Source organism: Podarcis gaigeae (assembly GCF_964106915.1).
Source record: "Podarcis gaigeae genome assembly, chromosome: 2".
Classification (NCBI taxonomy): Eukaryota; Metazoa; Chordata; class Lepidosauria; order Squamata; family Lacertidae; genus Podarcis; species Podarcis gaigeae.
The window spans coordinates 115435808-115462793 of NC_139679.1; the positions used below are offsets into that span (position 1 = coordinate 115435808).

At 42.7% G+C, this 26986-nt stretch overlaps 2 protein-coding genes across 4 annotated transcripts in view; both read right to left on the minus strand.

Annotated features, from left to right (window-relative positions):
• The window catches only part of LOC310837648 (uncharacterized protein), a 44529-nt gene that overhangs the window by 4893 nt on the left and 12650 nt on the right, over positions 1 to 26986 (minus strand). Inside the window, exons 2-3 of the mRNA XM_083724569.1 lie at positions 13512 to 14361; positions 12110 to 12296 (exon numbers count right to left, since the gene is read on the minus strand). Coding sequence (XP_083580695.1) covers positions 12110 to 12209 — 100 coding nt within the window. The 5' untranslated portion in view covers positions 12210 to 12296; positions 13512 to 14361. The remainder of the gene's footprint in view (positions 1 to 12109; positions 12297 to 13511; positions 14362 to 26986) is intronic.
• Positions 23402 to 26986, minus strand: part of LOC310837521 (uncharacterized protein) — a 34969-nt gene continuing 31384 nt past the window's right edge. For all 3 annotated transcript variants that reach the window (XM_083724227.1, XM_083724228.1, XM_083724229.1), the window contains one exon: positions 23402 to 26485. In XM_083724227.1, the coding sequence (XP_083580353.1) occupies positions 24801 to 26485 (1685 nt within the window). In that variant the 3' untranslated portion in view covers positions 23402 to 24800. The remainder of the gene's footprint in view (positions 26486 to 26986) is intronic.

The window sequence follows — 26986 nt, forward strand, 5'->3', positions numbered from 1 at the left end:
GTACTGGGATGCAATCTCAAAAATGATAGAATGATCTCGATACAAATCCAAGGCAGACCTTTTAACATCACAGTCATCCAAGTTTATGCACCAACTACTGGTGCTGAAAAAACTGAAATTGACCAATTCTATGAAGACTTACAACATCTTATAGAAGTGAGACCAAAGAAGGCTTAGATCACCAGCTTCTTATAGCAAAATTCAAGTTTAAACTGAAGAAAGTAGGAAAAACCACTGGGCCGGTAAGATACAATCTTAATCAAATCCCTTATGAATACACAGTGGAAGTGAGGAACGGGTTTAAGGATTTAGATTTGGTGGACAGAGTGCCTGAAGAACTATGGATGGAGGCTCGTAACATTATACAGGAGGCAGCAACGAAAACCATCCCAATGAAAAGGAAATGCAAGTTAAAGCTTTCATGGACGATCTACTCGTTATGACTGAAAACCCTAAAGAAAGTCTGAAAAGAATGCTGGAACTGATTAAAGAATTTGAAAGTGGCAGGCTTTAAGCTGAATATTACAAAAACAAAAATGCTTGTTAAAAATGTAACCACAGAAGAAAAGGACGACTTAGAAAAAATATTGGGCTTGAAAATCTCTTCAAAAGCGAAATACTTGGGTATTTGGATCACCCCCAAGAACATAAACTTATTTCAGGATAATTACACCAAAACTTGGCTAGAGATTAGAAAAAAACTTGGTAACCTGGAGTAAACTAAAATTAACATTTCTCGGTAGGATTTCCATTATAAATATGAATGTGCTTCCAAAATTAATCTTTTTATTTCAAATGATTCCGATACTCGGTGAAGCAGGTTGTCTCAAGATATGGCAAAGAGAAATTTCCAAATTTTTGTGGGAAGGGAAGAAACCTAGGATTAAACACCTGATCTTAATAGACATAAAAGAGAGAGGAGGCTTTTCCCTACCCGACCTAAAACTTTATTATGAGGCAGCCTGTTTCACCTGGTTAAAAGATTGGTGCACGTTGCAGGATCCGGACCTCCTGGACCTGGAAGGTTTTGACAACCGTTGGGGATGGCACGCCTACCTAATATATGGAAAAGCAAAAATTCATAAAAATTTTACCAACCATATAATAAAGTCACTCTTTGCTGTATGGGAAAAATATAAAAACCTGATGGAGCCTAAAGTCCCGTGGTGGACTTCTCCAGTAGAAGCCATAGCAGTAAAACGGAAAAATACTCAGGAAAGCTGGCCAACATATAAAATACTTCTAAAAAATGAAGATAACCAAATAGAATTAAAAAAAAAAAATTGAGGAAATAAGAGAACACATTTCAGACTGGTTCCAATACCATCAGTTATTTGAAAAAATTAAATCTGACAAACAAAAGGGGTTCTCAGTAGAAACTTCCCGATTCGAATCTGATCTTGTAAATTCTACAAGAAAAACTCTTTCCAAAACTTACCGACTCCTCCTTGACTGGACAGTCAAGGAGGAGGAGGTAACAGTGGCAATGGTGAAGTGGTCCCAGGATTTTGGACATTCAATAACCATGGCCCAATGGGAAAATTTATGGAAGATCAATTGGAAATTCACAAACTGTTACACGATTAGAGAGAACTTTCAAAAAATGCAACATCGATGGTATCTAACACCATGGAAACTTTCAAAAATGTATAAAAATGTGTCAAGTAATTGTCGGAGATGCGGAGACTGAGGAACATTCTACCATATGTGGTGGACATGTAGGAAAATACAGGTATTCTGGGAGAGTATACATGCAGAACTGCAAAAAATGCTAAAGATCTCTTTCAATAAAAAACCAGAGGCCTACCTCCTGGGAATAACAGATTTGGATATTCCACAAAAGAGGAAGGGTATCTTTTTATATGCGACGGCGGCAGCAAGAAATTTGATCGCAGCAAAATGGAAGAGTAATGAAATCCCCTCTATACAAGACTGGATACAAAAGCTGACAGAATATGCCGAATTAGATGGTTTATCAGAAAAAATAAAGAATAAATCCAAACAGGAATTTGTTTCTAAATGGGAGGTTTTCAAGGAATATCTGAAAAATAAATATAGTAGTTTAAATTCGGTTGCAGCATTCAAGGAACTTCAGTAATAGTTGCTAGGTAGAGAGAAGAAATTAGATTTATTGAGAATAAGTTTAATTATGAAAAAAATGTGTATTGGTAATAAGTAATATGAACTTGAAATATGGAATAGACGGGAAGTTGGGTCTTTAGTGTTAAGACCAATAGATGTTTTATTGTTTGCCAAGAAAATTATGCGTCTATGGTTATTTTTGTAATTTGTGTGTAATTTGGTATTTGTGTTTTTGTGTGTGTGTTTTCTTGTTTTTTCTTGTTGTATAAATAAATATTTTTTTAAAAAGGAAAAAAAAGGAAAAAAAAGAAAAGGAAATGCAAGAAAGCAAAGTGGCTGTCCAACGAGGCCTTACAAATAGCGGAGGAGAGAAGGCAAGCAAAATGCGAGGGAGATAGTGAAAGATATAGGAAATTGAATGCAGATTTCCAAAAAATAGCAAGGAGAGACAAGAAGGCCTTCTTAAATGAGCAATGCAAAGAAATAGAGGAAAACAACAGATGGGAAGAACCAGAGATCTGTTCAAGAAAATTGGAGATATGAAAGGAACTGTCAGGGAACTGCCATCGGAGCGCAGGGTGGTGGAGAGGCTCTCGGATGCTGAGGAGGGAACCAGCCGGGGAAGAGGGAGGGCTTCCGCTGAAGAAGGACGGGAGGAGGAGACAGCGTCGGAGGTAAGGCTCAAAGACGCTTCAAGCGAGACCAGCGGTGAGAGCTCAGGACCTCCCCTTGCAACGCCCACTCTGCGCAGAAGGCTGTCGCGCAGGGAATCAAGGAGGAGACTTTCTGTCAAAGAACTTTTATGTTGGAAGAAGTTCCGGAAGCGCCCACTGACGGATTCTGCCAGTGATTAAGACAGTCACGCAGTGAGGGCTGTCCGGCTAGGGAGAGTTTGAACCAACTCCTCTACTTAGAGAGGTTTGGCGCTTACGCACAAGCAACCCCTTATCCCATTACAGCAATCCGTCAGTCTTTGACGTTGTTTGTGTGGAGGAGGGCATCATGAGCAAACCAGAGGGAGTCGGCAGAGCAGACGGAGCCAGGGGAGGACCAACTCTGGAGGAGAGAAACAGAGATTTGGAACACCAGCTGGCTCTGCTAGCGGCGCAACTCGATGAAAGGCGAGCTTAGGATGCACAGGGGAAACCCACCCCCATAGCAAGGAAGGTACCGGGACTAGTGCAGAAGTTTGGGGGCGATCCAAGGGACTACCAGGCCTTTAAGACAGAGGTGCAGTATGCACTGGACCTGAGGTATGATGACTTTGTGGACGAGGGGGCGAGAGTAGCCTTTGTTATCAGACACCTGGAAGGGGGGGCCAGAGAATGGGTTAGACCCCTGATGGCATTGGATAATGCTGCCTTGAAAGACGAGGAAATTTTTTTCGGCCATGGACTTGATGTTTTCCAGCCAAATTGAGCAGAGCGTTGTACGCAGGCAGTTGATGGCATGCAAACAAGGGAATCAATCAGTCAGAGAGTACTGGTCGCGATTTGCCATGATCATTCACCGACTGGGGTGGGATCTGACTTCGGACCTGATTCAGACGTTATTTGAGGAGGGCCTAGCCCCCACAGTGAAAGACGAAGTTTCCCGCACGCCCCGTCCGCAGTCGATGGATCAGCTGACCAAAGCTGCGCTTGCGATTGGAGCGAGGCAGGAAGCTAGGGCTCTAGAGAAGCGGGAAGGCAGAGGAGAGCGTTGGAGTGACTTCCGCATTCCTGAGATACCTGAACAGCCTTCCCAGCCAGTGGAGCCAATGGAGATCGGAGGCGCGCGCGTGGAGTTTCAAATTCCAACGAAGGGCGAAAGAGGGAGGGGAAAGCCGCCAAGAAGTGTTTCCTCTGCCAACAGCCGGGACATTTTGCCAGGGTCTGCCCTCAAAGAAAGGCATGGCAAGGAATGGTGGGGGCTGTTGGGAGTGAAGAGGAGGGGCTCAAGGAGCAGGTAAAAGCCAACGCCTGGCTGCCGACGACAGGGCACAGCAACCAGGCCAACGACCAGTGAATGTGCCCAAGCCAGAGCCCCCCCGAGCAGCCATCGCAATAGAAGTGGTGCTAGAGCTACCCAACGGACACCCACTCAAGATAAAGGCGCTGTTGGACTCAGGCAGTTCTTGCAACTTCATGAGCAAGGAATTTGCGTCAGAGCACCAGCTGCAGACTCTACCCCTAGATAGTCCCTTGCAAGTCACCACCATTGATGGGAGGGAACTCCTGGGAGGGGAAGTGACCCAACAGACGGTTCCCATGAAAATGAGGGTGGCCAGGCACACGGAAGTCATTGCCTTTCATGTCGCCACCCTGGTGGGGCCACCCATCATACTGGGAATGAGCTGGCTGGCGCTACACTATCCGTTAGTGGGATGGCACCAGCGGACGGTCTCTTTCGGGTCAGCTCACTGCTTGGAACACTGCCATGGGGGGGGGGACCCGAGGATGGCAATGGCCAGAGTGGCAGGGCTGGCGTTGGGGGGAAAAGGGGAGGTACCACCGCAATACGCTGACCTGCAAAACGTCTTCAGTGAGAAAGAAGCGGATAGGCTGCCCCCACATAGGCCCTTTGACTGTCAAATTAACCTATTCCCGGGAGCTCAGCTGCCAGTGGGCAAACTGTACACCATGTCGGACAGGGAAATGCAGGAGTTGAGGGAGTTTATAAACAAGAACCTAAAAAGAGGTTTCATAAGGGAGTCAAGGGCGGTGGGAGGCAGTCCGGTGTTCTTCGTAGACAAAAAAGACACTAATAAGCCCAGGCTGGTAGTGGACCTCCGGGCCGTCAACTCAGTATCAGAACCAGTAGCCTTCCCAATGCCCAGGATTGACAACATTTTGACCAGGGTTAGGAAGGGAAAGATTTTCACCAAGCTGGACCTAAGGGGGGCGTACAATCTGATCAGAATGAGGGAGGGGGATGAATGGAAAACCACCATGTTCACCCCTCTGGGGGCCTTCGAGTACCTCGTTATGCCTTTTGGATTACAAGGGGGTTCAGCCTGCTTTCAATCATTCATGCATCACGTCCTAGGACCCTTGCTGTACAAGAACTGCGTAGCCTTCTTAGAAGACGTGTTGATTTACTCATAGGACGAGGAGCAGCATGTCAGAGATGTCCGCGAAGTGCTAAGCAGGTTACAGGAGCACCAGCTGTGGGTCAAACTGGAGAAGTGCCAGTTCCATACTCGAGAGGCGGAATTCCTGGGGTACCGGCTGTCCGACAAGGGATTATCCATGGATCCGGGCAAAGTACAAGCGGTACTGGAATGGAAGACACCCAAAACACGGAAGGACGTGCAGAGGTTCCTGGGGTTTGAAAATTTCTATCGGAAGTTCATCAAAAACTTTGCCCACTTAACTGCACCCATCACCGATTGCCTCAGTAGTAAGAAGAAGTTTGCATGGACGGAAGAGGCGCAGCAATCGTTCGACATGCTAAAGAAGGCGTTCGCTTCGGAGGAGCAGCTCTTGCACGTCAATCTGCAGAAACCAATGAGGGTGGAGACCGACGCATCGGACAGAGCGGTTGGGGCAGTACTGCTCCAGCCAGGGGAGGATCCGTCCGACTGGAGACCGTGTGCCTTCTTCTCCAGGAAGTTGAACAAGTCGGAACGGAACTACACCGTGTATGACCGGGAGCTGCTGGCGATTTATGAAGCGTTTCGACGCTGGAGACACCTGCTAATAGGTGCACAGCACAAGATCCAGGTGTGCACGGACCATAAGAACCTGGAATACTGGAGGACAGCAAGAGTACTCAACCAGAGACAAGTGCGGTGGGCGCAGGAGTTTTCCAAGTTCCATTTTGAAATTCGCTACGTACCGGGGGAAGAAAACGTAAGGGCGGACGCTCTCTCCCGGAAGCCAGAATATATGGAGGGAGAGGGAGCGCTGGAAGAACGACACCTGATACCTGAGGACCGCTGGGTGTGTGGGGCATTACTGGTTGGGCAACGGGAACTGGCTGAGGGGACAGAAGGCGACGAGTACGCCCAAAACAAGCTCAGAGAGCTCAGGGGAGCAGGGGGAAGCCCGGGGGGTTTTGAGGAAAGAAATGGGGCGCTGTATTACAGGGGGGCGTTGTATATACCAGAAGGGGAATTGAGGAGCAGAGTACTCAAACAGTTACACAACAGCCCCACGGCGGGGCATTTTGGTCAACACAAGACCATGTTGCTGGTCACCAGACAGTTCTGGTGGCCAAAGGTGAGGGAAGATGTACGAGAATATGTCAGGGGGTGCGATCGCTGCCAGCGAGCCAAGGGGGAGAGGGCAGCACCAGCGGGGTTGCTGGAACCATTACCCACAACCAGAAAGGCCATGGGAGGCAGTGTCCATAGATTTTATGACAAATTTGCCCAAATCTAGGGGGGAAACGGCGGTCATGGTGGTAGTCGACTTATTAACTAAGATGTGTCATTTTATAGCTTGCTCACATGCGGTGACGGCGGAGGAAACCGCCAAGCTGTTTGTAGAACACATTTTTAGGTTGCATGGCATCCCCTTGAGGTTGGTCTCTGACAGAGGAAAACAATTCACGTCCAGGTTCTGGAGGAAGCTCATGAGCCTACTGCACGTGGAGGTCAATTTCTCGACGGCCAGGCACCCAGAAACCAACGGGCAAGCGGAAAGGGCTAACAGTATATTGCAGCAATACTTGAGGTGCTACGTCAATGAGAGGGAGAGTGACTGGGTGGAGAAATTAGCCCTGGCCAAATTTGCCTACAATAACGCCGAGCATGTGTCCACGGGCATGAACTCGTTTATGGCCAATTATGGTTGTCACCCCAGGGCCTTCCCAGGGGGAGGGGAGGAAAGATGGAGTGTACCGGCGGCGGAACAGTTCATAGAAGAAATGGAAGCTCTACACCAGCAGCTTAAGTTGAATTTGGAGAGGGCCAAGGAAGCGTACAAAAGGCAGGCAGATAGGAGCAGGAGGGAAGGAGAGACCATAAGGGTTGGGGACCGGGTGTGGCTGTCAACACAAGGGTTACCGTTCAAGGGAGGTTGTAAGAAATTGAGACCAAGACGACTGGGACCCTTCGAGGTTACACAACAGGTGAATCCGGTGGCATTCAGGCTCAAACTGCCGGACAAAATGAAACTACATCCGGTATTTCATAGATCATTACTATCACCATACAGGGAAGGAAGGGAATTTCAGGGACGAGAGGGAGAGGTTCCCGCGACACCACAGGTAGAAGAGAGGGAGCGCAGCAGTCATGTAGCAGAAATACTAGATTCAAGGTGAAAGGGTAGACAGGTGGAGTACCTAGTGGCTTGGGAGGAGGAACCTGAGTCAGAAAATGCATGGGTACCAGCGGAAACAATCAAGGACGAGTTTCTCTTGGGAGAGTTTCACCGCAGGTTCCCAAGGAGGTCCAAACCCTTAGCTAGGTTCTGGGAGGAGCAATTTGGCACCACCGACGATGAAGAGGAGTTTGAGGGATTTCAGGACTCGGGGCAGGAAGGAGAAGAAGGATCTGAAGAGGTGGAATCAGAATGGGAAGATTTTTCAGGAGGAAGGAATAGGAGTAGGTGGAGAGCAGTTTTTGAGTCATCGGAAGATGGGGGAGATTCTTTCCGGGGGTTCCCAGCCTCACCGCCCAAAGAAAGGGAAAGGACAGGGGGTGAGGGGGGGCCTGGAGGGGAGGTGGATGTCAGAGAACTGCCATCGGAGCGCAGGGTGGTGGAGAGGCTCTCGGATGCTGAGGAGGGAACCAGCCGGGAAAGAGGGAGGGCTTCCGCTGAAGAAGGAGGGGAGGAGGAGACAGCGTCGGAGGTAAGGCTCAAAGACGCTTCAAGCGAGACCAGCGGTGAGAGCTCAGGACCTCCCCTTGCAACGCCCACTCTGCACAGAAGGCTGTCGCGCAGGGAATCAAGGAGGAGACTTTCTGTCAAAGAACTTTTATGTTGGAAGAAGTTCCGGAAGCGCCCACTGACGGATTCTGCCAGTGATTAAGACAGTCACGCAGTGAGGGCTGTCCGGCTAGGGAGAGTTTGAACCAACTCCTCTACTTAGAGAGGTTTGGCGCTTACGCACAAGCAACCCCTTATCCCATTACAGGAACATTTCGTACAAAGATTACCATAATAAAGGACAAAAGTGGTAAGGACCTAACAGAAGCAGAAGACATCAAGAAGAGGTGGCAAGAATACACAGAGGAATTATTCCAGAAAGATATGGATGTCTCGTACACCCCAGGTAGTGTGGTTGCTGACCTTGAGCCAGACATCCTGGAGAGTGAAGTCAAATGGGCCTTAGAAACCACTGCAAATAACAAGGCCAGTGGAAGTGATGGTATTCCAGCTGAACTATTTAAAATTTTAAAAGATGATGCTGTTAAGGTGCTACACTCAATATGCCAACAAGTTTGGAAAACTCAGCAGTGGCCAGAGGATTGGAGAAGATCAGTCTACATCTCATCCCAAAGAAGGGCAGTGCCAAAGAATGCTCCAATTACCGCACAATTGCACTCATTTCACACGCTAGCAAATAATAAATTATTATTTTTATTATTATTATTGCAAGGTTATGCTTAAAATTCTACAAGGAAGGCTGTGGTAAAGGTCCCCAGCTGGTCGCCCCTCCCTCACCTGCCTTTGCTCTCTGGCCTGGCCAGGTTTCTGGAGCAGGGCTGGCAGACACTTTACTTTTTTCAGACTCAGGACATAACAGAACTGGTATTGCTGCCACCACTCCCTTTATCCCGGGGAACCCGGAGCCACAAGCCCAGGGAGCAGGGTGTGCCCCTTTTATTGCTGGTTAGCCCACGCTACAAGTTGCTTCCACAACTTGCAGGCAAAAATTCTCAGGTAGAGCGCAACCAAGAAGTCAGGCCCTGGACTTAGCTTTTCCCTCGAATAGGCACACAATGCAAGAGAAAGTTTCTTTCTTAAAATTTATTTTTAAAAATATAAAGCAAACATGCTTAAAAGCAGGCAGTTCTTTTATGGATTACAAGTAAGGAAAAGAACAACATTGTAGAATATACCGTATTTTTTGCTCTATAAGACTCACTTTTCCCCTCCTAAAAAGTAAGGGGAAATGTGTGTGCGTCTTATGGAGCGAATGCAGGCTGCGCAGCTATCCCAGAAGCCAGAACAGCAAAAGGGATTGCTGCTTTTGCTGCGCAGCAATCCCTCTTGCTGTTCTGGCTTCTGAGATTCAGAATATTTTTTTTCTTATTTTCCTCCTCCAAAAACTAGGTGCGTCTTGTGGTCTGGTGCGTCTTATAGAGCGAAAAATACGGTAACTGACTACACACTCACTTCAAACCCCCAGATAGAGAAAGGTAATTAAAAGTCCTTTTGTTGATCCGCATTGAAAGACAAAAGAGAAACTTCATCACAAAAGGACGACGACTGTTAGCCAGGTGGGCTGCTAACAGTCGTGCGAAGTTGCAGGATGCAGAGCTTGCTTTTCTCAGCCATTCTTAGGACCTTTATTCACAAATCTGAAGTGGAACCAGAACCCAGAGCCCAATCAAAACCCTTGATTACATTCAAATTCACCAATGACCAACGCATACACTAATAATTTCAACTTGTGACAGCTGGGCCCATTAAGTTATCAAAACTAGGATCAAAGCGGTTCCTCCCTTTCGTGGAGCTTATGCAGATGTACATTCTTGGGCAATTAAAAGATAGATAACAACACTGGGTGAATGTGAGTAACTTATCCCCCAGGTGTCAAGCCCTCTAATCAACTAGAGAGTTCCTTCCTGCAGTAAACCTTTCACACCCTCGGAGCCTGCTGGTCTGCAAGGTTAAAGAAACAGGACCTCTTTCCCATAATTCTTGTGGCATTTACTTACTCACAAGACTTTGCTCTCTCTCTTGACCAAAGTTTTTAAGATACTGAGACTCCTAACTTTACTACAAAGGCTTAAGCAGTATGTGGACTGAGAACTCCCAGAAGTGCAAGCTGGATTTAGAAGATGCAGAGGAACCAGAGACCAAATTGCAAACATGCGCTGGATTATGGAGAAAGCTAGAGAGTTCCAGAAAAACATCTACTTCTGCTTCACTGACGATGGAAAAGCCTTTGACTGTGTCGACCATAGCAAACTATGGCAAGTTCTTAAAGAAATGGGAGTGCCTGATCACCTCATCTGTCTCCTGATAAATCTCTATGTGGGATAAGAAGCTACAGTTAGAACTGGATATGGAACAACTGATTGGTTCAAAATTGGGAAAGGAGTACGGCAAGGCTGCATATTGTCTCCCTGCTTATTTAACTTATATGCAGAATTCATCAGGCAAAAGGCTGGACTGGAAGAATCCCAAGCCGGAATTAAGATTGCTGGAAGAAATATCAACAACCTCAGATATGCAGATGACACAACCTTGATGGCAGAAAGTGAGGAGGAATTAAAGAACCTTTTATTGAGGGTGAAAGAGGAGAGGGCAAAATATGGTCTGAAGCTCAACATCAAAAAAACGAAGATCATGGCCACTGGTCCCATCACCTCATGGCAAATAGAAGGGGAAGAAATGGAGGCAGTGAGAGATTTTACTTTCTTGGCATCCATGATCACTGCAGATGGTGACAGCAGCCACGAAATTAAAAGACGCCTGCTTCTTGGGAGAAAAGCAATGAAAAACCTAGACAGCATCTTTAGAAGTAGAGACATCACCTTGCCAACAAAGGTCCGAATAGTAAAAGTTATGGTTTTCCCAGTAGTGATGTATGGAAGTGAGAGCTGGACCATAAAGAAGGCTGATCGCCGAAGAATTGATGCTTTTGAATTATGGTGCTGGAGCAGACTCTTGAGACTGCAAGAAGATGGACTGCAAGAAGTGGACTGCAAGAAGATCAAACCTCTCCATCAAACCTCTCCATTCTGAAGATCAAACCTCTCCATTCTGAAGGAAATCGGCCCTGAGTGCTCACTGGAAGGACAGATCGTGAAGTTGAGGCTCCAATACTTTGGCCACCTCATGAGAAGAGCAGACACCCTGGAAAAGACCCTGATGTTGGGAAAGATGGAGGGCACAAGGAGAAGGGGACAACATAGGACGAGATGGTTGGACAGTGTTCTCGAAGCTACCAGCATGAGTTTGACCCAACTGCAGGAGGCAGTGGAAGACAGGAGTGCCTGGCGTGCCCTGGTCCATGGGGTCATGAAGAGTCGGACACGACTAAACGACTAAACAACAACAACAAGTTATCTAAAATGTATAGAGTAAGTTCAAATATCTGCTGGAAATGTAAAGAAGAAGTGGGTACCTTTTTCTTTATGTGGTGGTCGTGTAAGATAACAGTATCATTTTGGGAAATGGTACATAATGAATTGGAAAAAAATGTTTAAAATAAATTTTGTTAAGAAACCAGAAGCTTATTTATTTGGAATTACAGGTACTGAGATCCCAAAAGACCAGGAAAGACTATGTATGCGACAACAGCAGCACAGATGTTATTATCCCAAAGATGGAAAGATGCAATAATCCCAACTAGGGAAGAATGGCAAGCCAAACTGCTGGACTCTGCCGAAACGGCAAAATTAGCCGTGAGACTCAGGAATCAAGAAAACAAGGATTTTAAAAAGAATGTGGAAAATTTATAATTTACCTATGAGATTACTGCAAGCAAATCAAAATGTTAGCTGGACTTTTGGAATCACTTGTAAATACGTTTATGGACAATTTAAATAAATGAAAACTTTGGAGAATGTAACTATACCGTGGTACCTCGTGTTACGTAATGCTCTGGTATTTTTCCGGGTTTTGCCGCTTGCACGCGTAGAAACACTCTATTGCGCCGTGTGTGTGTGCAGAAGCAGTCCTCCGGTTTGCAAAAATATTGGGACCCATCCAGAGCTTCGGAACGGATCCCGTTTGCAACCGGAGGTACCACTGTATGTAGTTTTGGAAAAATTAATATAAGGACCCATGAAAGGGACGGAGCGAAGTCATGTGATTCAGAGAATCTCATGAAATGATTATATAAATGTCTTTGATATAAACTTGTATTTGTAAAAACCAATAAAAATATTTCAAACAACAACAAAAACAAAAACGGAAGTCACCAGATTTCTCCAAGGGTCCTGGGAGGGAATGCTCGGAGGTTGTGGGGAGGGATGTGGGAGACAGCCTGACCAGGTCAACCGTCCATCTTCCTCCTTCCATCCTGGCCAGGCTTGCAGGTTCAGTCTCAGCTAGGTTTGCAGGTTCAGCTTCCTGAGGAGCGCAGGATCCAGAGCAAGTTGCAGCTTCCTGGGAGGGAGGGAAGAAGACGAAGCCAAGGGAGTCTGAGAGCCCCTGCAGGGATTCTCCTGCCCAAGACATTCTGCTGCCCCTGAAGAAGCCCCAATTGGGCACCCCCTTCCCAAGATCCTCCACCCATTTTCAAACACCTTTCAATTCCTTTCATCACCTCCCTTTCTTTTTTATTTATTTTCTTTTCTTTATTCAATCTTTATTGGCTTATAAAAAGGAAAAGAAACAAAACAAAAAAGCACAATACATCTGCAGCGCCTCGTTCACTTCATGGTTTACTGGGATTGTGAATGAACACGTCCTCTGCCTTCCATGCGGTGGGAGTGGGGGGGTTAAAAGTGGTGAGGAGACCCTCCCCCCCCTCCTTTTGGGAAACAGGAGCTTTGGTCAGGAGTAAACAACTTAGATGGCAAGTTCACCAGAGAAGCACTTTGGAGCACTGCTTTCTAATACTATACGTTTGGACCTAGAGGACAGCATACACGTTTACACCACGGGATTCCTTAAAGAGGGCACTTCTTTAAATTCAAAGGCCATTTCTACAAAATGGAAGTCTTCTGCTGGCAGCCCTGTACAGGGAAGTTTTTGATGTTTTAAATTTTGGGGTGTTTTTGTTGGAAGCTGCCCAGAGTGGCTGAAGCAACACAGTCAGATGGGCAGGGGGCAAGTAATGAATTATTTGTTTTTATTATTAGTAGTATTATTCCCTCCTAAGCCCATCCTGTTATGCATGCTGATCAAAGACTTTGTCCCAACCCCTCCCCCTTGAACGCAAAAGGGCTTCCTATTTTTACTGCAACACTTTACATTTCTATACTGCCCTTCCTGCAAGGATCACAGGGCAGCTTACGAGAGAAAAACACAGAGATGCATAGCAGAGTAAGAAATAAAAACAACAACCCTCCCCCCCCAGTAAGATAAGGTCCTCCTCCCAGGGGTCTTCTTCTGGGGTATAGATACTATATTTAAATTAATACTATTAAGGCGATCCAGGCCAGCAATGCCCACCCCTCTCCCCTTGCCCGCCTCCTTCCCTGCAACTCCCTTTGTACCAGATCCCTGCAGGAGGAAGCTTCTCCCCCCCCCTTCAAGGCCCCCTTTAAGAGAACAGCTCCCTTCCCTCTCTTCTCTCCTCCCCATCCGGGGGCTTCTCATCCTGGACCCCCTCGCAAAGCCCCTTCCCTCCTTCCCCGCCACTGGCTTTGCACTCACCCGAAATCCTGGGCAGCGGGGGCGGGAATGGGAGCCCCCGCGTGGGAGGCAGGGAGTGAGGGCGCTTAATTAGGAGGCTCGATTAGGAAGAAGCCCCCTCCTCCGCACGACGCAGCCCCGCTTCCCGCCTCCTTCCTTCCCTCCTTTCCAAGCTCCGATTTTATCTCTGCTGGTGAAGCCGGAAGTGGAGGCAAACTCGGAGGAGGAAGGAGAAGTTTCTCCCCACGTTCAGCCTCTTGTCTGTTATTTGATAATGGGGGAAGAAAAACCTTGCAGCACCCAACCAATGGGGAGACGAGGGAGGGAACGTGTGCATCGGGAATAAAAGCTCATTCCTTGCCCCAGATGAACTGTGCCTGCTTTGGACCCCCGCTTTTGCAAGAATGTATTGTCCTCAATAAGGGACGTGGGTGGCACTGTGGGTTAAACCACAGAGCCTAGGGCTTGCCGATCAGAAGGATGGCAGTTTGAATCCCTGCAATGGGGTGAGCTCCAGTTGCTCTGTCTCTGCTCCTGCCAACCTAGCAATTGGAAAGCACAAAGTGCAAGAAGATAAAGAGATACCTGTTGTAAACAAAATCTGTCCTTATTCCCTTATGGGGGACACAAGAGCCCTTGTAGAGTCCTTTGCAGGTTCTCCATCAGTGGGAGAAAATAACAGAGGCCAACCAGAGAATATTGAGAAGCAAAGCAGCTAGTAAGCCTGATCTTTATTGAACTGTTGCAACAGGGTGCTCCCCTCACACGCAGGAGGATGGAGGAGGACCCAGAACAAAGGTGTGCCTGCCCTTATATAGATCATTTAAATTCCCTGCCCTGGAGCTCAAGACCACCCCTCCATACATCATACCTACATCACAGAAGGGGTGTAACCCAAGACCACCCCCCACAAACATCATACCTACATCACAGAAAAGGTGGTCTACAACAGAAATTTGAATTTTGTTGTTTTTCATGCTGCCAGGTTATGTGATAATGCCTTATTTGATTGCCTTTCCTTGTAGTCTGGCCATTTTTGAGACGGTGATTACCCAATTCCTGAGAGAACGGGAAGGTTCCCCCTTCCCTCCTTGCAGGGAAAACATTTGGTCAGTTTGGGAGTCAAAATGGTTTCAGGACGGTCTTCCTGTGCTGCTCCAGACATCTGGTCCACATATCTATGTACATGCTTGGTTGGTACATTTAGGAACATTCATTATATTTATATATAAGACTTTAATTTTTTTTTAATATTTACCGCTACAGCAGGAAAGTAAACGGCGTTTCCGTGCACTGCTCTGGTTTGCCAGAAGCGGCTTTGTCATTCTGGCCACATGACCTGGAAGCTGTACGCTGGCTCCCTCAGCTGGTAAAGCGAGATGAGTGCCGCAACTCCAGAGTTGCCCACGACTGGACCTCATGGTCAGGGGTCCCTTTACCTTTACCTATTGTCCTCAATAAATTCTTTATTTGCTTCTCTAATATTCTTCAGATGGTATTTTAAGGAAGGGGATCCAGGGTTCTCTGGACCCACTTCTTACAATGTATGAAGTAGCTTACGGCAAAAAAGCCTAATAACTCTTCTGGGTTACTGAATAAATTATTTTAATAAATATTTAAATGGAGAGCATATTTTGCCTTCTCATGTTCATGCAAACATGGTTCCACTCCAACCTCACTTAGTATTAAATTGTTGGTGGACATAGCAGACGACACAGAGATTTCTCCAAGTGGTTCTTTATAGTAAGCTGGAACTGAACTGAGCTCAAACAGCTCAGCCGGCCTGCTTTTATAGGCATCCGGCTGTCAACATTGTAACAACAACAACCCAGGGTTTCCCGCCTAAATTAACTGACGTGGACCTGAGTGAAAACTATATACACAATACTCCTGGTGGCCAGGGTGAGAACTTCAATACATAACACTAAGCCGCCCCACCCCTTCCACCTCAGCAAAGAATTTTTATTTTATTTTTGCCAATAAATTTTTATTAGTTTTCCATACAATTATACATTTTTAACCAAATTTTAACAAATCATCTCTTTGAACTTCCTTCAGCATCTCTGACAATCATCCATATTTATATCAATATGCATTCCCTTCATTCGTATTGCCATTAAACTTCCCTTCTCCTTTTATTTCATATTAACAATACTTCTTTGTTTTTACAGTGCCTCCTGAAATCCCGCTAGCGTTGTTTTCACATCACACACATTTTTCAGATAATCTACAAACTTTCCCCAGTCTTCGATGAACTTTTGGTCTCTGATGTATCTAATTTTCCCAGTCAGTTTGTCCAATTCCGCATAGTCTGTCAGTTTCATTCTCTATTCTTCTATCGTCTGTATTTCCTCTTGTTTCCATTTCTGGGCCAACAAGATTCTAGCTGCCGGAACTGCATATTGAAAGAGTTTACAGTCTTTTCTTCTTATTTCCTTTCCTGTGATCCCTAAAAGAAAAGCCTCTGGTTTTTTTTTTACAAAAGTATATCTTGACATCTTTTTCATTTCATTTTAAATCATTTCCCAAAAACTTTTCACTTTCTTACATTCCCACCACATATGGAAGAATGTTCCTTCTTTTCCTTTACATTTCCAACATTTGTTACACGTCTTATACATCTTTGCTAGTTTTACTGGTGTAATGTACCATCTATAAAACATTTTCATAACATTTTCTTTCAACGCCATACATGCATTAAATTTTACATTCTCTTTCCACAGTTTTCCCCAATCATCAAATTGTATGTTATATCCAAAATCTTTGGCCCATTGTATCATTACCGATTTAACCTCTTCATCTTTCGTATGCCATTCCAACAATAGCTTATACATTTTTGACAAAGTTTTACATTCATTGTTTATTATATCTGTTTGGAATTTAGAATCTTTTTCTACATAACCACTTTCTTTTAGATCTTTTTTAAACATTTCGTTTACCTGGAAATAAGGCAAACAATCATATACATGATCTTTAACTTGTTCATATGGTTTTAATTTCCATTTTCCTTCTTCTTTAATTACCAATTCTCCATATGTGATCCATTTACCTCTCATATTAATTTTTTTTACACTCATAACCTCCAACAGAGATAGCCAATGTGGAACTTTTGGTTCCAGTAAATTTTTATATCTTTCCCATATTTCTATTAGCGAACTCCTGAAAATGTGGTTTCCAAAACCTTTATGGACTTTCTTCTTATCACACCATAGATACGCGTGCCAACCAAATCTGTTATCAACACCTTCAAGATCTAGTAACTCCTTATTTTCTAATTTTATCCATTCCTTTAGCCAACATAGGCATGCTGCTTCATAATATAATTTCATATCTGGTAGGGCGAAGCCTCCTCTTTCTTTTACATCTGTCAATAACTTATATTTTATTCTTGGCTTCTTCCCCTGCCAGATATACCTTGAAATCACTCTTTCTTGAAATCACTCTTTAAAAATTCCTATCCCCTTTATAATGGGGATACTCTGAAATAAGAATAACATATCTGGCAGTACACTCATCTTTATCGTAGAAATTCTACCCCAAAAAGATAGTTTCATTCTACCCCACACCTCCAGATCATTCCTTACTCCCTTCCAAACCAGAATATTATTTTGATACAAATCAATATTTTTGGGAGATAACCAAATTCCCAGATATTTTGCCTTTTTCATCACCTCTATCTCCGTCTGTTGCTGCATTGTTTCAATCTTACTTTGTTCCATATTTTTTGCAATCATTTTAGTCTTTTTCTTACTCAGTCTAAATCCGGCTACCCTCCCAAATTGTTCAATCTCATCCAATACCTCATTTACACTTTCTATTGGTTCTTTGATTGTTATTACCAAATCATCGGTAAAGGCTTTAACTTTATACTCATTCTGACCTACTGTCACCCCTTTTATTTGTTTATTTTGTCTAATCACATTTAAAAAGACCTCCAGAACCGTTATAAATAACAATGGCGAGAGCGGGCAACCTTGTCTTGTTCCTTTAGATATTTTTATATCTTCTGTAATTACACTATTAACTATCAGTTTTGCTCTCTGTTCTGTATAGATTGCCTTAATACCATTTAGAAACTCTTTCCCCACATCCATATGCTCTAAATTTTTCAACATAAACTCCCATACAATATTATCAAAGGCCTTTTCTGCATCCACAAACATTAAAATTGCTTGTTTCTCGTTCCTAGCAGTCAGATATTCTAGAACATTAATTATATTCCTTATATTATCTTTCATTTCTCTGCCTGGTAGGAAACCTGCTTGATCTTTATGGATAATTCTTATCAGTATCTTTTTCATTCTCTTCGCTAAAATCCCTGCAAATATCTTGTAGTCCGTGTTCAATAATGAAACAGGCCTATAATTTTTAACTTGGGTTAAGTCCGATTCTTGTTTTGGAATCAAAGTAATATATGCTTCTTTCCACGTTTCTAGGATGTCTCTTTCTTTTAAGATATTGTTCATAACTTCTTTCAATGGGGTCATTAACACATCTTTCATTTCTTTATAATAACTTGATGTAAATCCGTCTGGTCCCGGGGCTTTCCCTCTCTTCAACTCTTTTACGACCTCTTTTGCTTCCTCTGTTTCTATTGGGGCGTTCAGCTGGTCTTTTTGTTTTGTTGGGATCTTCTGCACCTTTTTATCTCTTAAATATCTTTCTATTTTCTTCATATTATTCCTTTCTTTATTTCTGTACAGTTGCCTGTAGAAGTCCAAGAATCCTTTTCTGATTTCTTTCAGATTAACTGTCTCCTCACCATTTACCATAATTTTATTGATTGTGCTCTGCTCCTTTCTCTTTTTAAGTTGCCACGCAAGCCATTTTCCTGATTTATTAGTGAACTCAAAGTTTTTCTGTCTTAACCTTTTAATATTCCATTCCACTTCCTTGTTTATTATCATTGCAAATTGTGTTCGAAGGGTCTTAATTTCTTGCTTAATTTTTAAGTTGTTTGGTTTTTTGATTAATTTTTGCTCATTATCCATAATCTGCTTTAAAATTTCTTTTTTTCCCTTTTCCCCTGTTTTCATTCTTCAATGAGTTCTGCTGAATGAAAAATCCTCTCATAACTGCTTTGCTTGTGTCCCAAACTATATTCATCTTTGTACCTTTATTGATATTGTCCATAAAATATTCAGATAATTTCTTTTGTGCTTTTTCTACAATCTTCTGGTCATCCAGCAAGTAGTCATTAATTCTCCATCTGAAAGTTCTCTCTTCAAAACCTTTTAGTTCCATTTTTATTGGGTTGTGATCTGAAATTACTTTGGGTTGTATTTCAATTTGTTGAATTCTTGGAGTCAATTCATTCGATACCCATATTTGATCTATTCTTGACATTGACTGGTTCGGTTCTGAGTAATAGGTAAATTGCTTCTCCAATGGGTGTCTAAGTCTCCAGATGTCAATCAGGTTACAGTTCTTAGTCATCATAAAGAAGGTCTTAGGCAATTTCCCTTCTTTATTCATTCCTTCTCCGAGTCTATCCATTTCCAATGAAACCACTCCATGTCTCCCATTATTATAATTTTCTGATCCATGTATTCAAATAATTTTTCCTCCAGAGCTTTGTAAAAATCAGTCTTATTTCCATTTGGTGCGTAGATCCTGACAATTATCAATTTTTCGCCTTGCCATTTGATCTGAACTGCTATAATTCTTCCTTCTTCATCTTTAAATATTTGGTGAGATTCAATTTTGTTTTTAATGTATAACACAACTCCCCTTTTTTTCTCTTTGTCCGAAGAAATTCATTCCCGAGTCTTTTGTTAATCAGAATTTTCCTGTGTCTCTTTGCCACATATGTTTCTTGTAAACATATGATGTCCAAATTTTTCTTTTTAAAAAATTGTTGAATTTTGTTTTGTTTCTTCTTATCATTCATCCCATTAATGTTCCAATTCCATAATTTTAACGCCATAATGTCTTCCAGTTAAATAAATTTGGTTTAGTTTCCTTATAACCTATCGACCTCTTCTTCTTCCTTTTTTTCTTCCGATTTCTTTCTGTTCTCCTCTTCTTCTTCTTCTTCTTCTTCTTCTTCTCCTGATTCAGACTCTTCCCTGGTTCCTGCTCCTCCTTCTGCACCTTTGACCTCATCTTCTTCCACTTGTAATTCCTTATACCTTCTCGTAAATTTCCCTATTTCTTCTGGGCTTATCAATCTGTGTTTCTTACCTTTGTAAAAGAACGAGACTCCCTCAGGAAATTCCCATCTGAAGTCAATCTTGTTTTTCTTAAGGATCTGCACCAGTGGCTTATATGGGTCTCTTCGTTTCAACAGCTTTATTGGTATATCTTTAAAGATAATTATGTAATTCCCGTTTACGTATAGTATTTTATTTCTGTTCTTCTGTAAAATCAAATTTCTCATCTCTCTATCCTTGAATGTAATTAAGCAGTCACCAGGGAATTTCCTTGCTTTACTTGTCCTTACTTTCATTCTAAATGCATTTTGAACTGTTTTTGCAACTTCTTCTGCTGGCATCTCCAGCCACTGCGCAATTTCCGTTATCAATCTCTCTTTTATATTTTCGTTCTGTATCTCCGGCACTGATCTCAGCCTCAAATTCACTTCCCTGTCTCAGCTCATTCATAGCAATCGCATCTTTAATTTCTTCCTGTGATTTGTTTATTTCCATCATCTCAGTCTTCATCCTCTCTTCCTCTCGTTTTACCTCTCTCATTTCTAATTTTGTCCTCTTCATCCCCTCCTCCAATGATCAAGTTCTTTTGGATACCTCTTTAATTTGCCCTTTCAGTTCATTGACTGTCTCATCAATTTTTTTATCCATTTTCCCAATTTTACTATCCACTTGTTCCAATTTTGTTTCCAGATTTTTTTCACTTTGTTTTATCTCTGCAAACATTCTCAATATTTCTGTTCTAAACTGTTTCTTGCTTTGATGCTCTCCTGTCAGTCGGCGCCCCTCCCTCTACCCCTTTTTTTGGTAGATGTGACATTTCCCTTCACAAAAATACCAAAATATAACCAATACAAAAACAAGTTTCTCAAATTAATTATTTACCTTAAATTTAGTCAATGTAACTTAAAGTTTCCCAATTGTTCAAATTGTTTTCACCGTTACAATTTTAATATCCTTTCCAAAACATAAAAATACAGAATACAATTACTTAGTTTTACTCTGTAATTTTAAAAAATAATATAGGAAGGGAAGGAGCAGATCATAACTTTTATAAGAGGGAATGCTTCCCCCTTTAACCACTTCTAAACATGAAGAGGCAGTCAAAACCTGAACCAGAATTAAGATGTAGGCCAGTCTTCTTGCCCCCACTCGGGCTAATCCTCAGTTAAATTCTTTGGATGTCCTCTTGGATATTTCATGAACTGAATAAAACTATAATCCAAAAATAAATTGAGTTGAGATAATAAAATTGTAGTCCAGATTGTAATCCGAATAATTTAAATTGTATTCAAATAAGATATCCAATTATGGTTGTTTCCCAAAAAAGAGGGGAGGGGAATTTCTTCTGAAATAAAAACAAAAATATAACTATAATCCGAATAGTTTTAATTTATTTTATATCTTCTGATTTCAAATAAAAAAATTGGTTCTATATTATCTGTTTAAAGTTCCAAAGCCAGGTCCAAATTATTTTCTGTTTAATGGTCCAGACGGTATTTCAAAGGAAATATAAATATTTGAGAGGGTAGGTTTTTTATAATTCCAAGAAGGGCATTCCACAAAAATATGGGGAACAGGAAACCAAACAGGAAACCAAGTATTCCTTCCACCTCAGTAATACTCCATTAACAAAGAAAAATCCTGAAAAACAAGTTGTAGTATCTCATTCCATCCACTAGGGGGCTCCACTCCACAGTTAAGTAATTTAAATAATTGTCAATTAACTTAAGTTAAATTTTCCAATTCAATTTTGCCAGATTTAATTTTCAATTTTTAAAAAAAATTAAAGGGGGGAAAAACCAAAATCACCCAAAAAAGGAAAGTGGAAAAATATATTATTTCTTTCTTCTCTGCCGCTGTAGCCTTTCTGCTAAGTTAAAATGGAGTCGGAAGCTCTTCTCCTGGTGTAACAAGTTTATTGTGAAAGTAGAAGTGGGAAAACAATTCAATCCTCATATATCCTCTGTTGCATCTAAGACTTCTGCTTGCCACAATAGTAACCTTCTGTTCCCCCTTTGCTTTTCCACCTCTTTAAATTCTCAATAAAGGTTACTTTTAAACTTTAAACTTAGTTTCTAAAAGTTTCTGAAAGTTAGGGAGAAACGGAAACAATAGCCGCTAGCGGCAACTCACTTTCGCTCTCTGGTTCTGCTTGCAATGCTGCGTCTGAGCTGATTCCAGATGACAGCTGAACTTGAAATCTTCTCCTTTTTATTTCGGAACTTCCCTTAATGTCTCTTTAATCCAATTGTAATTATTTTAAGACCGAATTTCTTAAATTTAAGAGCGAAGGGCACTTCCTTGCAAGCCCGGGGCTTCTCTATTCGGCCGTAGCAATGGCTTCCCGATAGCCTGCTATCCTGTTCTGCCACGCTCTTCACCCCTTTCCGAGGTTACCTGGCAGCCGGACAGGCAGCTTTTAGGCACTGCCGGGAACCTGACCCTCTGGACACCCCCCAGAGGTTTAAGAGGGGATTTTTTCGCCCTAAAACCCCCATTTTCTGTCCGCAATAGCCAGGGTTCCTCTCCCAAAGAAATCCCTCGCTTGTGAGGGGCTCGCGCTTCACCGGAAGTTCCTCAGCAAAGAATTTTTAATACAGAAATCTCCTGGACAGAAGTCTCCCTGTTTGCATTATAGGGAGGGCTCAGCCTCTGTCTACCTTATTGCACACTCAATACACACAATGTCTTTTGCAGTGTCCTGTATTCTCCCTCAAAGAAACACTCCAAAGACACGGGAACAGTGACATGCAGCAGCATCAGGAGCTAGACAGATTAGCGGGTGAGTTTGATCCAGAAAAGGAGCAGAGGTGGAAAGGTTAAGCAGAACCCCCCCCCCAATGTTGCCCTTAGGTGTGCTCAGTCTTCACCTGCTCCATGACTCCACCTTGCATGAGAAAGAAGGATGGAGCTCCAGGAAACAGGAAGTGGTCCTTCAACCAGCCAGGACATCTCACCATCACAGACAGATCCAGTCTCCTACTGGGGAGTCAAGAGTGGCCCTGGGATGGCAGAGAGAGGAAGGGTAGGGACCAGCAACAGAAGGAATGGCAGGGCTCCAGATGCTCCCTTGGACCCCCCCCTACCTTGACACCAAGAGGACCTCCTCTTCTGGGGCTGAAAGCATTGGCATGGAGGTTTGATTTTTGTCAGGACTGCAAGGAAGGGGGGAAAGGAAATGTAAAACACATCCACCCATGGACACACTGGAGACTGAATGAAAATAGGCCTGTCTGAAGGAATAGGTACTGGAGAGCATAATGTGGGGTGTAGCTATAATGCTCACCTGCCTCCCTGGACTGGTCTTTTCTTGGGATCAGGGAGCTGGGGTGGTCGATCAACATGAAGTTCCCAGGTTACCTTTCCTTCTGGTCAGCTATTCCAGCTCTTGTCTCCCCCCCATTTCTTTCTTTATGGAGGGGCAAAGGCTATGCACTTTGTATAGACGTAACTACAACCAACATCTGGTATCTTCTGGGTGCACCAAGGTGGCCTCCTTCTGCATCGTCAACAAGTGACAACTGTCATGGAACAATCCCCAGTGTCTCTGCAGAAAATTTGACTGATGGGCTTGTAGGGCCAGGGGACAGAGGCAGTCTGCTAGGTGGATAGCGTTGTGGGATAGAAATGTCAATAACCAAAGACTGAACTGGAATAAATGTGTAACCTGCCTCAAGATTCTTTCTGGTTGTTTTGTGCTTTCACATTAACTAAATCTGCTGCAAAACAACAACAGAAATGGAAATGAGCTGGAAGAACTTGACGAAAAAATAGGATTTTTTTTTTATAAACAATAGATTGCCAAAAATAAGAGAAAGAATAGAAATACTTAAATGCCCCTATTAATATTAATGAAATAAAAGAAGGAATTGTGACTTCTAAGAATGGTAAAGTCCCTGGTACACATGGTATTTCTATAATGAATTACAAAAAATTGGAAGAGACAATATTACTGGTATTAGAAAAAATAATGAACAAAATTTTAGAAGGAGGACATGTGCCAGAATAATGGAGAGGCCCTAATTACATTGATACTGAAATGTGGTTCCAATTTAGAGTAAATTAAAAATTATAGACCAATCTCACTTCTAAATTTAGATCATAAATTATTTGCAAACATTTTAGCCAGTAAATTGAAAAAGATCCTAGCAAGATTCATAAAGAAAGATTAATAAAGATTAATAAAGTCAGGCTTACTATGGAGAAGACAAATTTCCAGCAACGTAAGGTTGTTAGTAGATACAATAGAATACCTAGAAATGAGACCAGATAAAAAGGCTGCCCTGATCTTGGTGGATGCAGAGAAAGCATTGGATAATGCTTCAGGGGCATTCATGCAAAAAACTTTGGAAATGATGAGTTTGGGTGAGAAAATGTGTAGTGGTATAAAAGCGAATTATATTTCCCAAAAGGTCAGGCTAATTATAAATGGTGAAACATCAGAAGCTTTTAATATCTCTTAAGGGAACAAGACAGGGCTGCCCTCTTTCTCCTCTCCTCTTTATCACACTTCTGGAAGTGTTTTTGAAAGCAGTAAGAGAAGACCCTAGAATAGAAGGAATTAAAGTTGGACAAAAGGCCTATAAGGTCAGAGCCTTCTCAGACAATCTAATAATTCCAACTGAAAACCCTCTAGAGGAGCGATTCTCAACCTGTGGGTCCCCAGATGATGTTGGACTACAACTCCCATCATCCCTGAGCTCTGGCCTTGCTAGCTAGGGGTGATGGGAGTTGTAGTTCAGCAACATCTGGGGGCCCGCATGTTGAGAAAGGCTGCTGTAGAAAGTACTATACAGTGGTACCTCAGGTTACATACGCTTCAGGTTACATAAGCTTCAGTTTACAGACTGTGCTAACTAACCCAGAAATAGTACCTCGGGTTAAGAACTTTGCTTCAAGATGAGAATGGAAATCGTGTGGTGGCAGCGTGAAAGCAGCAGGAGGCCCGAATAGCTAAAGTGGTGCTTCAGGTTAAGAACAGTTTCAGGTTAAGAATAGACCTCCGGAATGAATTAAGTACTTAACCCGAGGTACTACTGTATTAAGACCTCCCCATGTAAATTAGTGGATGTTTGCTAAGGTTCCATATTGACTAAAGCTTCTCCCCTGTGTGAGTTTGCAAATGTAATGTAAGTTTATAATTCCTGTTGAAGCTTTTTCACCTTTCAATACATTTAATTGGTTTCTCCCCCGTGTGAGTTCGCTGGTGTATACTAAGGTGTCCACTTTTACTGAAGCTCTTTCCACATTCAATACATTTAAATGGTTTCTCCCCCATGTGAGTTTGTAGATGTCTTCTAAGTATTACATTTTGACTGAAGCTCTTTCCACATTCAATACATTCAAATGGTTTCTCCCCCGTGTGAGTTCGTTGGTGTATTCTAAGGTGTCCACTTCTACTGAAGCTCTTTCCGCATTCAATACATTTAAATGGTTTCTCCCCTGTGTGAGTTCGCTGATGTATTCTAAGGTATCCATATTGACTGAAGCTGTTTCCACATTCAATACATGCAAATGGTTTCTCCCCCGTGTGAGTTCGTTGGTGTCTTCTAAGGTGTCCACTAAAACTGAAGCTTTTTCCACATTCAATACATGCAAATGGTTTCTCCCCTGTGTGAGTTCGTTGATGTGTTCTAAGGTATCTATTTTGACTGAAGCTGTTTCCACATTCAATACATGCAAATGGTTTCTCCCCTGTGTGAGTTCGTTGGTGTATTCTAAGGTGTCCACTTCTACTGAAGCTCTTTCCACATTCAATACATTTAAATGGTTTCTCCTGTGTGTGAGTTCGTTGATGTATTCTAAGTGCTCCACTTTGACTGAAGCTGTTTCCACATTCAATACATTTAAATGGTTTCTCCCCCGTGTGAGTTAGTTGATGTCTTCTAAGGTGTTCACTTCTACTGAAGCTCTTTCCACATTCAATACATTTAAATTGTTTCTCCTCTGTGTGAGTTCGTTGATGTCTTCTAAGTGTTCCACTTCTACAGAAGCTCTTTCCACATTCAATACATTTAAATGGTTTCTCCCCCATGTGAGTTCCTTGGTGTATTCTAAGGTCTTCACTTTTACTGAAGCCCTTTCCACATGCAATACATTTAAATGGTTTCTCCTCTATGTGAGTTTGTAGATGTCTTCTAAGTGCTCCACTTTCACTGAAGCCCTTTCCACATTCAATACATTTAAATGGTTTCTCCCCCGTGTGAGTTCGTTGGTGTATTCTAAGTGTTCCATATTGACTGAAGCTCTTTCCACATTCAATACATGCAAATGGTTTCTCCCCCGTATGAGTTCGTTGGTGTATTCTAAGTGTTCCATATCGACCAAAGCACTTTCCACATTCAGTACATTCAAATGGTTTTTCCCCTGTGTGAGTTCGTTGGTGTATTCTAAGGTTTCCATTTTGACTGAAGCACTTTCCACATTCAATACATTTAAATGGTTTCTCCTCTGTGTGAGTTTGTTGATGTATTCTAAGGTGTCCACTTCTACTGAAGCTCTTTCCACATTCTATACATTCAAATGGTTTATCCCTTGTGTGAGTTTGTTGATGTGTTCTAAGTGTTCCATTTCGACTGAAGCACTTTCCACATTCAGTACATTCAAATGGTTTCCCCCCTGTGTTAGTTCCTTGATGTTTTCTAAGAGTTCCATTTTCCTTGAAGCTCTTTCGATAGTCAGTACATTTAAATGGTTTCTCCTCTATGTGAGTTCTTTGATGTGTCCTCAGTCTTCCACTATGACTAAAGCACATCCCACATTCCATGCATTTAAACTGTTTCTTTGTTCTTCCCAATGAATTCACAGATGTCTCCATAGAATTCTGGCCATCATCTTCCTCACCTGTTTGGGAGTGGGGAGGAAGGGGAAGAGTATCCTGTTAAGACTTACAATAAAGAAACTGAACACACGTCAATCCAAATATGCACCTTCTCCTATTTTAACACTGTCCCATTTCTCTATTGTCCTCTCTATGTTCCAAAGTTTTAGGAATGCAGATGAGATAATGGCAACAACACATGATCACTCCATTCACACTTAATAAACTGCATTATTTTATAATCGATGGTGGAATTGGCTTCTTACGACACATCTCTGTATTTCTCTTTTCCCAGGGAGGAAATGATCACTGGATCGAGTAGCAGTCTCTCCTATGTCTAAGAAGTAAAACTTTAGTGTTACTATGCCACATGTAACTATAAAAATATTGCAATATATTTGAATCCCCAAACTTGGCCCTCCAGATGTTTTGGGACTACAATTCCCATCATCCCTGACCACTGGTCCTGTTAGCTAGGGACGTTGGGAGTTGTAGCCCCAAAACATCTGGAGGGCCAAGTTTGG